Genomic DNA, 13,002 nt, shown 5'->3' on the forward strand with positions numbered 1-13,002 from the left:
AAGTAAAAAATCAACTGCACTTGCACTTTAGAAAATACCCCAGTTCTTATTTCCAATGCTCATTTCAACATGCTGCAACTGCAATTAAAAAAATGAACTTTATAACTCAGTGACTCAAAGAAATTAAAAGATACTCTGACTATTTTCATTACAAGTATAATTTCTTGCAATTTTGCTTTAAAGTCTTTCCGTCACATCAAGCATCAACAAAAACCACTTAGGTATCACTGCATTTGGGAAATTACTAGATTACTCACTGTGTCATATTTACTCTCATCATCTCTGTAATGTACTTTTATGGAGCAGGTATGAAAAACAAGCTCTGTGGTTAAATGATGATTCTTGTGTAAGAAAATGCAATTATTTACCTTCTTGGATCTGATACTACACCACTTATGTGCTCCTTAATGTCTCTGAGCAGCTTCAGGGGGAGTGAAGATCTTCCACTTTTCAATTTAGAACCAGCCTCACTGCAGACCCAATGGACTTGAACATTCTAAACTGTGCTCTAAGGTATCTGGAATATACTGATTTTTAATTTTTCCACTTAACGGTTTTATTGTCACTCTTCCAGTACAAGGTATCTTTAAAAATAGTTGGCCCAAATACATTATGAAGTACATAACAGCATTCTGAGTACTTTTGAACCACCTCACAGCTCATTCTCTTTTCAGCTTCAGGTAAATTCAGGCCAAACACTAAAAGAAACTATAAATACTAGAAGAGGAAAGGAAAATAATGAAACACGCAAGATGGAAAAAATGCACAACTGAAGCCACGAGCATGCAAGAAAAGAAACCCAGAGTCGTTGTTTCTTTATATCCCACCTCTTCTCTGCCCAGCCCTTCATTTCTTTGCTGTATCTCCACTGTTCAGATGCATCAATGGGGAAAACACTGAGCTCTCCAGTGCAGTACTGTGGTGTTCAGAAGCCAGAGGTAGCTGTTACCAAACTAGCTTTAAATTATATCTAAAGATAAGGAAGTTGCTCTTCAAATCTACAATGGGATTTCAATTATGTTGTGAATATTAAAAATATATTAAACAGACTATGATGGGCTAAACAAGTGTAAGTTAGTTTGTAAGGCAGCAGGGCTGAGGATGTAATTTTCCTAACTGAAGATTTTAGGGGATTCTTCTTCATATTGAAATCACTGTCATTGGTTTTCACTTTCAGCATCCAAAAGCAACGGCGCTGGGTCCATGTGTTAATGACCATGTTAATCAGCACATCAAGACAGCACAAACTTGTCAACGTAAAATTCAAAACTTAACAGAAATGTGTTAATATACAATATATATTAACACACTGTTAAATCTACCAAACTCTACAGAAATGCAATGAGGTTATCTGGATGGGTTGGAGATCATACCCAGAAAAGCAGAGGGTGAAACTGTGCCGTTGCTCCGGGACACCATGACACTGATCCCAGTCTCCACGAACGGCACCGAAAAGTCGACGACTTCTGAGCGCTCCTCGTTGATGGTGAGAGAACCCACGGCCATGACTGCCCGCTGATACACCACCTGATCACAGGGAGAACACACCACAGGTGTCAGCACAGAACACCTCCTTCCTCCAGAGCAGCTCCACCAGACATCCCCGAGTTCCTACTTAGGAACTCTTTTCCCTAAAAGAGAACTTACTTCACCAATCATTCCATTCCACACGTTATTGACTTTTTTGCCATGCTTCCCATTCGTCACCAAGTACAGGTCATATGTGAACTTGACAGTTTTAGACAACTTCTTCAAGATATCGATGCAGAATCCTTTGCAGCACTTCTTTACGTTAGTTCCCTCATTAGTTTTGTTGCTGTCAACAGAGAAGACACACATGAATAGTCCTGCTAGGAAAAACAGAGGCTGCACAACAGCAAGCTACAGCACACTGTAAAACAACATTTTGCCAGTCTTGTGAGTGACCATGTTTTTCTGAATCAAGGGAGAAATAACCCACAGGATGCTTTTACAGTTATATGGTGTTTGCAGCTCCTGCTAATCATAACAAAGTTGCTTGGTGAAACACAGAGATAACGTTACCTCACATGACATCCTTCTACTCCAGGATCCAGCCTCATGCACTGCACTGTTCCATCAAGACATACAGCCTGCTCTTACTAATCTCTCTCTTAGAATTAGATTAAATTTTTATTACTTTTACTCTCAAGACATCAGACTACATGTCATTTAGTAATTAAAGAACATGTAAGCTATAAAAAGGCACAGCAGCTCACCATGCTGCAAATGGATGCATCTTCTCAAAGTGCACCTTTCCCTGCACTTGGAGAAGGTGAACTTCAGGCCACCTTTAAGTGCAAGGATGCAAGTTTTATCTCCACCTTTTTGTTCTGAAATGTTAATTTTGTGACCTCTAGAACCTTAAAAGTATATGCCTCTCCAGAAGGCAAGGCAATATCTTACAGCCTTTAGAACTATTCAAAGTTAAAATAAAACTAGTTTAGAATTTAACTAAGTACAGTTATGTAAAAAAAAAAAAAATCTCTGGACTTCAGGCAGCATGTGCACAACCATTTAGCAGCCTTTGGAAATCTTCAGAAACATGCATCATATTCCCTCACACCTGCTCAGTAAAAATCCTGTTACATTCAGTTCATAAATACACAGATCAAGGCATAGAGCAGATGAAACATAACTGACAAATGTACAGTGGAAATTCTTCCACTGATTTCTAATGACTGCTCCAAAGTTGTGGAGCACTGAAAGAAGGGAACTTTTCTCTTGATGGTAAGTCACAGTGGTATTTTATGCTGGAGTAGTTTATTCTATACCAAATTTCAGCATAAACTTGCATTTTCATTAGGAGACATTTTCAGATTTTTACAGAGTAATGAAAGCAGGCTTATCTCAACATAACTGGAAACAATTCAAGGAGGACTCATTAAAACAGTCCCATTTTGGAGCACAATCTTCTTCCATGTGACTGAAAAGGGCCGATTCTCATTGACTTACTCTAAACTTACTATCTTGTTAATAACTCAATGTGATTTACATGTGTATAACCAGGATCTCTAAATATTTTTTTAATAGAGGATGTGCAAAGAGCATACCATGTGGGAAAGGGAAAAAGAAAGAGGAAGGAAAATACTGAAGAAATAGCAGGAAGGAATAGCAGGAAGGAAGGAAGGAATAGCAGGAAGGAAGGAAGGAATAGCAGGAAGGAAGGATTCCAGGAAGGATTCCAGGAAGGAAGGATTCCAGGAAGGAAGGAAGGATTCCAGGAAGGAAGGATTCCAGGAAGGATTCCAGGAAGGATTCCAGGAAGGATTCCAGGAAGGAAGGAAGGAAGGAAGGATTCCAGGAAGGAAGAAAGGAAGGAAGGATTCCAGGAAGGAAGAAAGGATTCCAGGAAGGAAGGAAGGATTCCAGGAAGGAAGGAAGGATTCCAGGAAGGAAGGATTCCAGGAAGGAAGGAAGGAAGGAAGGAAGGAAGGAAGGAAGGAAGGAAGGAAGGAAGGAAGGGAGGGAAAAGAAAGGCCTGTATTTTGCAGTCAGGAGAAGAAAAGGCAACGCTGTGTATTTACTCACTTAAGTTTGACAAATTTCCGACATGGCACGGTGTTTTTTTGGCAGCTTTCCATGAGAGGATCCACATCCTCAACAATGACAAAGGGAGCCTCCTCCAAGGTGACAATGCTCAGGTGGTTGTCATCGGGGTCGCTGTCTGCGAAGGAGCTGTACCTTGGCCACACTGAGTACTTCAGGCTCAGGGAGTTGTTCTCCCACTTCCCCACCTGGAAGACCAAGATCCACAGGCTGCTGAGAGCTGCTTGCTGGTCTTTGACAAAGGGGAGCCAATATTAAATGGGCTGCAACACAGGTACTGGGAATAACATGGCTAGGACAGTTGATTTGGGATTTTGTTGTTAAAATTACTTTAAAATGTATTAGTAATTGCATGAAATGAGAAAACGCACAGTGGTAAAGACAAATAAGGTAGCATTATTTTAATAGGTAACTGTTTTGTACAGACTGGATGCCATCAGTTGACATGATCACCTGGTGTTACATGCACTGAAATTTAACATTCAGCATTTCTACCTCAGCCAGAACAACAACCAGATAGTCAATTCATAATCAGGGTGCATTTGAAGTAATTAAAAATAAATTAAAATAAAATCAAACAAACAAACCCCACAAACCCCAAACAAAAAAGCCTAATACACACTCACACCTCCACATCTGACCCATAAACAAAATATCATAATGTCATTTCTGTATCTTCCTAAAGAGAAGACTCTTCTGTTCTTATACATTGAAAAGCCATTGTAAAAGCCTTTACCCAGGTTTCCACTGGAGCCAGACCAAACCACACTTTTAGTAAGAATTTCCATTAGAAATAGTTCTCATTAGAAATAACTATTTTATCCTGCCAATTGTTGGGTGCGTTTAAGAAAGCAAACCCCACTGCACATGAAATTTCCAGCTTATTTACTACTATAAAATATCCCTTCTAAATTAACCCACATTTCTTTCCATTTCCAGATCACCAGAAGGAGGTTTATGATTTAAATATTTTTGAGTCTACTGTTTTTCTCCTCGGATTGTTTAACTACTTTCTATCCAGAAATTTAATTGCATGCTTTATCTGATGACAGATAATATAAATGAGGTAGCAATCCACATAATTTATAACCTAATGCATTTTAATAATTCTTGAGTTGCTTAAGCTAAACAAATGACAACATAATCATAAGACTGTGGAAATACTTCTTTTGCAAGGAAAATTGTGGGAATTAACAGTACAATAAGAGACTCAGGTCCTTATTTTTCTTTTTAAATTGTTACCTATATTCTGTCTTCTCAAAACTTGAAAGTTAATCACAAAAATTCTCAAAGAACACAATTTATATTGATTCCTGTTTAGGGAAGCCTATAAGCACATGACCTTTGCAGTTTCCTTTCCATCCTATTTATAAGTCAAGATGTTTTACTGAACTTTAATGTAGGAGGAAGAAATGTCAAATCTCTACCCACTTAAATTAGGAAGTTCAAAATATCTCAAGAGAAGTAGGAATTCTCAAATCAGTGGGTACTGTACATATGATTGCTCTGTATATATTTCACTGGTATGAAATTTAACCAAAACACAGTGGACAAAGCCTTTAGGAGAAAAGCTAGTTCAGACACAGGAAACAATCTATTGCTTTTAGAAACACAGCAGTTCAGTTGTCAAGGTGTGGGACGCAGTGGCAGCGACAGCAGCGTGTGCTGGCTTACATGACATACACGGTGTCATCACAGCCCTCAGCACAACATGGAAGTGGCCATCTGGAATGAGAGGATTCCAGCCAGCCCAGGACCTCAGACAAACAGCAAATGTGCCAAGGAATATGAGGGATTTCAGCAGTGGAAAATGTGCCCAACTGTTTGCCTATTCCAAGCATCAAGAAGGAAATGTGATGGCATTTGTGTGGTCAGGAGTGCAGCAGGGGCAGCTCTGCCTTCCCAAACCACTTGGTGCAGGATGCTGGGAGGAGGCAGATCCCGATCCCGAGGCACATCCCTCTGCCATCCCTCCCTCATCCCTCTGCCATCCCTCCCTCATCCCGAGGCACATCCCTCTGCCAGCCACCCCCAGCATCTGCATCACAGGAACCACCTCAGGTCACCTGGTCCTATCCAGAACACAGCAATTACTTTGGTGTTATTAACAGAAGACCAACACCAAAGTTGATGATATTCTGATATCATTTCTGATACTCTTTCTACTTCAGTGGGAGCAACTCCATTTTACTGTTCTGAGGAGGATAAAACCAGACACATCTAAATACCTGGATCTGGGGAAATGCTAATTTCTTTTGAGAGTTGCATCTATGAACCTGTTGTGTTAAAGTAATAAACACAGTAGTATGTATTTGTAAACCAAGTATTTTCTTAAAAGAAAATTCAAACTGAGGGTAACATGCTAAAAATGCAGACATGTTCCCTTACAGAACTGTCAAAGACTGCATGCAGATACATTTACTGTACAAATGCCACAAAATATCCAGAGACTTATGAAAAATTTCTTTCATTTCTAGTATACCGATAACAAATATGGGTTTGATCTCAGAGAAATACAGAAGGTGGCCTTCACTTGAAAAGCAGGCATAGAAACATTTTTGGGACAGACTGGGTCCCAAACCAGAGAAATCCTAATTTATAGCCAAAAGAATGGAAATTACAATGAAAATATGGTTTCAACAGTGCATCAAACTGTTGATTCACTATTGTAGGTGCAAAACTCATCTTCAAGCAAAGACATGCAATGGTACATATAACCATTGTACTTCTTCTGAACTTGCATATTCTTTCCTATTTTCTCCCACTTCACCTGCAGTCTGGACTATTCCCTTTGTTTTAATCTCTATAGGATACAGGAAGGGAAAGGGAAAATAGCTGAGAGCACAGAAGAGCTTGTTTGAAGCCAGACTGAGTTAACAGTCAGTCACAGGGTGCTCATCTCATCTCATCTCATCTCATCTCATCTCATCTCATCTCATCTCATCTCATCTCATCTCATCTCATCTCATCTGTTGCCTAAAGCACCCCTTATCTGACTCTGGTATATGTGCTTTGACCACCTCACCTAAGCCTCATTATCTTTGGAAGACTGCAGCCAAGGACAATGATAATGAAGAATTTGGTGTGTTTCTGTGTGTCAGCCAAAGGCAGACAGAGACCTGAACAGTTACACATTGCTGTACCCCAGAGTCCCCCTCCCACTGCCCCCTAAAGAAGTCTCTAGACAATGTAAGGATGACTGACACAGCCCTGCTCACACACCCTCACAGAGGCCATGGAACAGAGAAAGAGAGCATGGCCAGATCCTGAGCAGAGCTTCCTTGTGTGCCAGTGTTGGCACAGAGTCTGTCACACCAGCATATCTCACCAAAAACAAACAAATACCTCAGTCCTGTCACCCTCCTCCCAGCAGACGGGAGCTGTACACAGCACACACTCATCAGCCCTTTGTAAGAAAAGATGTTACATGACAACATGGATACTAAATGCATTCCCAGGACTACCTAGCCAAACCTTTCAAAACAGAAAGATTTTCAAGGATGCTTCTTTTACATTTAACACACGTACATTGAAAAACATACTTTTTGAGCTGTCTCAGTTAAGAAAACAGTGCTGAGCAAATACAAAATCTAGCCTATCTTGCTTTATTGAAAAACTATTTACTACTTCTTTTTCATTACACTTTTCCACTTAGAAGGAAGAGCTACTATGGCAAGCTTTAAATCAATAGCTGAAAAGATAAAATAGAGTTTGTCAGGTCAGCAATAACAGCTGCAGAACAACGTGCAAGAGCAAAACCCTTCCTCCAGACACAGCATCTGCTGTACGGCTTCTGCTGCAAACCTTTCTGTCACTTTTATGTTTCAGAAGGTCCATATTTCCCAATGGGACTCTAAATTTAAATGACAAAATATGATGCGAGCAGTTCCATGTCTTATTAACAAGTCACAGTCCTGAATGGTTTGAAGACATACATTTAAAGACTTTGAAGTTTCCAAAATTTGCTGCAAAATCTCATATGGGGAATGCAAATGCCCAGCTCTTCCTTCATGGCTGCTGCTGATGCCATCAGGAAGGCACCAGTCCTGTGACCAGAAGGGCTCCAAGGAAAACACAGGACCCAGAAAGATTATAAACAAACAGAGGGAGAACAAAAAGCCACCACCTCCTGCAGCCTCATTTTCCAACATGGAATTTTTAATTACCACTCACCAAATCCTCAGTGGCTGGTACAGTTTTGGCTCTGGGCAACGTCCCAGAGGTCAGAATCATGTCAGAGAAGCCATTTTAAGAGTTGATTACATCATTAGAAAGGAAGAGCTCCTTCCTCCACCTCCCAGTGGGGGAAGATGTTTTTTGTCACCTCTGCACTCAGTGAAGACCTCTGGAGAGGGAAGATCTCCAGAATGCCCAGACAGACATTCCTTCACCTTCAGAGAGAGAGAGCTGCCCTGAAGGCCTTTGTGCTCTCTAATATAGAGGTATAAAGAATGAGCAAAGCACACCACCTCTGCTTTCCATGGGAGTTATGATTCCTTTACAGCACAAAGAGATGGGATCCTTCTTGGGAATACATGATTTAAGAAATTATGCATAATAGTTGGTGCAATTCAAACAATTCAGCAGAGTAAAGGTCAAAAGAAAGGCCTTTGGGCTAGGCAAAAGCTCACTGATACAGAAACAAAATGCAATTTTCAGCTGATTGTAAGTGTCAGGATAAGCATTTTTATAGGAAGACTAAATACACAAAACAGCAAGGATGGAATACAGGGAATGACAACCCAACAGATGTTAAAGAGCACGCTGCTGCTTCTGCTATGGGCAAAAAGAATGTATCACATTACAACACACAGCTACTGACAAAAGATACCCCAGCAAATAGATGATTAGTTCAGGCAATTTCATTTGTTCTAGTTAAAATATCTGCATCTCTTCACAAGTGTTAGGAAATATCTATCATGAGACATGAGGATCTCTCAGCTGTCATGACCCTTCCTCAAATCAATTGAGATTTCACAAATTACCCTGGAGCACCTCACTGATTTTTTTATCCCCAAAGTACTCTGACAAAAAGCAGTGTCAGGAATCTGCCCGAGCACTGGGTTCCTCAGCTCCTGCCCAGTGAAGTCAGCTCCACAGCCAGACACAGGAGCTGTGTCTCCTGGGCTACATGAGGGTGGATGTTGGGAGCCAGATGGAGCTCTCCATGAAGACCTTGGCTCATTTATTCCAGGCAGGAATCACCCACCCTCTGCCCACTCCTTCCTACTCAGCTACAAATGTGTACAACCCCACACAGAGTTTGCAAACCAGGCATATGCTACTTAATCAGAGAAAAATCAAGTTCTGCATTAAACCCCTGCATAGTAGAAAGTTAAAGATGACAGGCTCTGTTTAGAATAAACCTGGATCTAAGTAATAGTTCTTGCAGTGGTGCTTACTTAGCAGCTGTGCCATGTAGTACACAAATTCACCCAGAATACAGACCACCATGATAATTTTATCTGTATCTACCTGGAGCATCAGTAAAAACTGCTTTTACCCTGGAACTTACCTTTACATATGAAACACACTTGTCTTTAAATAGTCTTCCCCATCTCACTTAAAATATGTGATACATACTGCTAATTAAACTGCCTACTTTTGCCACTGCTAATCATATTCTAGTATAGGATTTTAATATTGGATAGATTTGGTTTATTTCCACATTAAAAAATATATTAAACAAAAAAGAAAAAAGGCAGACTAGCAGACAGTGAAGGTGGCGGCTCAGTGAAGTTGATGGGCCAGGTGAGACATGCAGGTCCCACCTCCCCGAGGTAGCATGGACAGGGGAGCTGCAGCTGGGGCTGAATCTCTGCTGAATCTCTGAGGGTTGTTGAGCACTAGCACAGCGATCCTGCTTTGGTGATATTTGGGCAACACTGTTAACTCTGGTAAATTTATCAAGTTTCACTTTAACAAGCACATTAAACTTGTCTTCTTAAAAATCTCTTGCCTGAGAACAGCATCCCCATTGCCTGTCATGATCAGCAGCAAGAATATGAATGTTGGTGTCAGAAATTTGAGTAGCTGCTCTAGGATCTGTCAAAATATCTTGCTGGATGTCTGTTAAACATGCCCCAAAAGTCACTTACAGTCTTCAAACCATTATTGTGCAAATAGCTTTCTTCAGCATCTGGCATGGGACAAACCCCTCAGTGAAACCCATTTAGATGTGAAGTTACCACCTCAAAGTTTCAATACTGAGTCACTTGTAAAGAAAAAAATAACTTATTTTCCAAGGGGTGAGATATGTGCTTTGCAGCTATGGTTGAATGGTTTCTCTATAACTGCAAGCTTTTAGTGAAGTATATCAATTCTGCCACCAAGGAAAAATTGTATTTGAATAAAATCAGATTAAAACCAAAGAAAAATTGGTTTTAATAATAAATCTTGAATTTTTCAGGAAAATACAAGGTAAAAAAATCTTCACATAAACCACAATTACTCTTTCTACATAAAGTAGCTACATGTAGTATGTACATTAGTTACACTATGAAGATTAACAGGCTGTTGCATTGTCATTTTTTTCACATGAGTAAATTATTTAGATACTTAAACTTCATTTTTTTCCACATAGGATTGAGGATATTCAATAAAGCTTCAGCAAAACCATTCTGTGATATTTCCTGCTACACTGTAAGAGAAAAGAGAAGCTTGTGCCTATCTGAAAACTCAAGAGCAACAAATGTTAGATCTCAGATGAGTAACTCTGACAGTTTTGAAATCGAGCAAAACAGCTCAAGGAGAAAGGAACAAGAGGAAAGAAATTGCCTGAGAGATATGAGGTAAAACATGCAACTTGGAGAGAACATCGAGACAACACTAGAGAGGTGCTCAAATAAACCATGTGGAAGGAAAGGGCCTTCTCAAGCTCTAAGCCAGCGGAGCAGGGTGGCACTGCTGGAAAGATGTGGGGTGTGCCCAGAGAGCCCAGAGCTGGGGCCAGCTTGCCAGGATAACTGATCACTCAGTTTATGTGTCCTCATCCACAGAGGCAGGGACCAGCCTGTGGCCAGGACACTAAGTCTGGTGGTGACAGAGCGTTCCTGGCCACCTTTCACCTCTCCCCTCTGACACAATTCCTGATTTAACCTGGTCCTTCCCTCTGACACAATTTCTGATTTAACCTGGTCCTTCCCTCTGACACAATTTCTGATTTAACCTGGTCCTTCCCTCTGATACAATTTCTGATTTAACCTGGTCCTTCCCTCTGACAATTCCTGATTTAACCTGGTCCTTCCCTCTGACACAATTCCTGATTTAACCTGGTCCTTCCCTCTGACAATTCCTGATTTAACCTGGTCCTTCCCTCTGACACAATTCCTGATTTAACCTGGTCCTTCCCTCTGACACAATTCCTGATTTAACCTGGTCCTCCCTCTGACAATTCCTGATTTAACCTGGTCCTCCCTCTGACAATTCCTGATTTTACCTGGTCCCCTTCCCTCAGCCCAGTGCTGGAGCAGCAGCCACCAGAGCTGCCCTGCAGCTCACCTGGCCTGCCGCCAGCAGGGCCACACACCATCACATCCATCCATTCTTGCTCTTGCTCCTAGAAGCCCCTGAAAACTGACAGTGAGCAGGAAGGGATTTAGCAGCTGGAAAACCGCAGAGACAAAGGGAGGCTCAGCCCCCAGGAGTGGCACTGCAGCCCTGCAGGTGCAGCACAACCTGCCCCAAACCTTCACTCGCTCACAGGGAGTCACTGCAAGGTTGAATCAGGCTTGAGTTATTTCTTGGAAATAATTTTGATTCCAATATCCAGTATTTCTTTGCTGCTGTTAGCTCATTTGTCAAAAACATCAAACCCATCCTTCCTTGCCCTTTGAATGGGCTCTTTAGAGAAGTTTCAAGGTACAAAATGTATGAAATTATTTTAACGTAAGTGTTGTTGGCTGCCTTTTTGAGCACTTTCTTCCTCTGGCACCTCGTACTAATAATATTCCCCAAGCAGTATAGTATTTTTTCCAGAACATTATATATGATATGCAGACTGTTGAAGAATTTTAAAATAGGGTAAGAAATTTTCATAACAGTGAGCAAATGAGTCCTCCAAAGATTCAGATTGACACATTTGGAGAGGATTAAATTTATCCAGAGAATTAAATTTGCATCAAATGAACATAAAGAAATACACAGCATAATCTAGTACTACGCTCTGTGTTTCTGCATGACTAGCATATTTATTGAGATGTCCTTCAGTAATTCTGATTTTGTCATTATTATTCATCATCATGACGAGTCTTGTATTCCTATAAACTGGAGTTTTAAGCTGATTTAATGGATTTTTAAAACTATAACAAAAAGAATTCATAAATTTCATCAGCAATTTAGATAATGCAGTTCCATGAATTTAAAATAAAACTGGTGGATGATATAGATGTATGTTTTTCTACAGTCTTATATTAAAAACAGTTTCTTAAAACAAGTTTTTAAAACATAGGGCCACAGCCTGCAAAGCTCAGAGCCAAAACAATCACAGGCTAAGACTGGAGTTTTAAAGAAAAGATGCTTGTGATAAACTTTTTCATTTATTTCTTCCATATATGATTAACATTGATGTTAAGGCATTTTTCCTTCTAGTCTATATAGAAGTGTATGGAGATCACTTGTCTAGCTGGACTACTCAAGATTCTGAATTTTTTTAGGCAAACATTAACAGGATTATTCTCCAATTCAACAGGAACTTCACAGTTGTGTTTTTCAAAGTGTGTTTTTACTATAACATCTGTAAAAAACCCCCACAAAATCAAGCAAATTAAAGAATTGGAAGATCTAAAGATATAAAAATCCAAGATATAAAAATCCAAGATATAAAAATCCACCCAAATTCAAGCAGCTGAGGACCAAGCTTTTGGACATTTTTCAGTTATCCAATTTACTTTACTAAATTTTAAGAAGAACCGAAAATGCAAGGTGCATTTCAGAGAAATCTGAAATCCACGTGGCTTTTCTTCACTGATCTGTGAAAACTCATCAGATATACTCAGGATGGTGAAGTGCTGTGACCCAGCTGCTGGAGCAGAAATAAGGAGGGGTGGCACCACTCCACCTCCTGGTCCCCCAGCAGCCCCTGCCCAGGGCAGCGCTCACCTTCTCCCACTCCCGCTCGTTGTTCAGCACCATCACCACCAGCCTGGGGTGAGCCTGGTAACCATCTGCTGTGAAGGACAAATCTCTGCCTTCCCACGTCACGTTCATCATAAACCTGCAAGGCAAACAAGGAAAGTTCACTGCAAAGTTAATGGGCTGTCCAGCAGTTCATGAGCAGCAAGTGCAGCCCCCAGAACCACGGATTAAATCCATGCACCAAGCCCTGCCAGTGCTGGGGGCAGCCTGTGCCTGCAGCGTGGAGAGCTGGGGCATTTCGAGGCACTCCATGGCTCAAGTCAAAGCAAAATATTGTTGATGTATGAATTATAATGCAGA

The 13,002-nt window shown here is 40.6% G+C and overlaps 1 protein-coding gene across 1 annotated transcript in view; it reads right to left on the minus strand.

Moving 5' to 3' along the window:
• Positions 1–13,002, minus strand: part of GRIN2A (glutamate ionotropic receptor NMDA type subunit 2A) — a 155,861-nt gene that overhangs the window by 39,219 nt on the left and 103,640 nt on the right. Inside the window, exons 4-7 of the mRNA XM_062503501.1 lie at positions 12,667–12,781; positions 3,550–3,755; positions 1,648–1,816; positions 1,374–1,527 (exon numbers count right to left, since the gene is read on the minus strand). Coding sequence (XP_062359485.1) covers positions 1,374–1,527; positions 1,648–1,816; positions 3,550–3,755; positions 12,667–12,781 — 644 coding nt within the window. The remainder of the gene's footprint in view (positions 1–1,373; positions 1,528–1,647; positions 1,817–3,549; positions 3,756–12,666; positions 12,782–13,002) is intronic.

The sequence above is a fragment of the Cinclus cinclus genome, chromosome 16, assembly GCF_963662255.1.
Source record: "Cinclus cinclus chromosome 16, bCinCin1.1, whole genome shotgun sequence".
Lineage (NCBI taxonomy): Eukaryota > Metazoa > Chordata > Aves > Passeriformes > Cinclidae > Cinclus > Cinclus cinclus.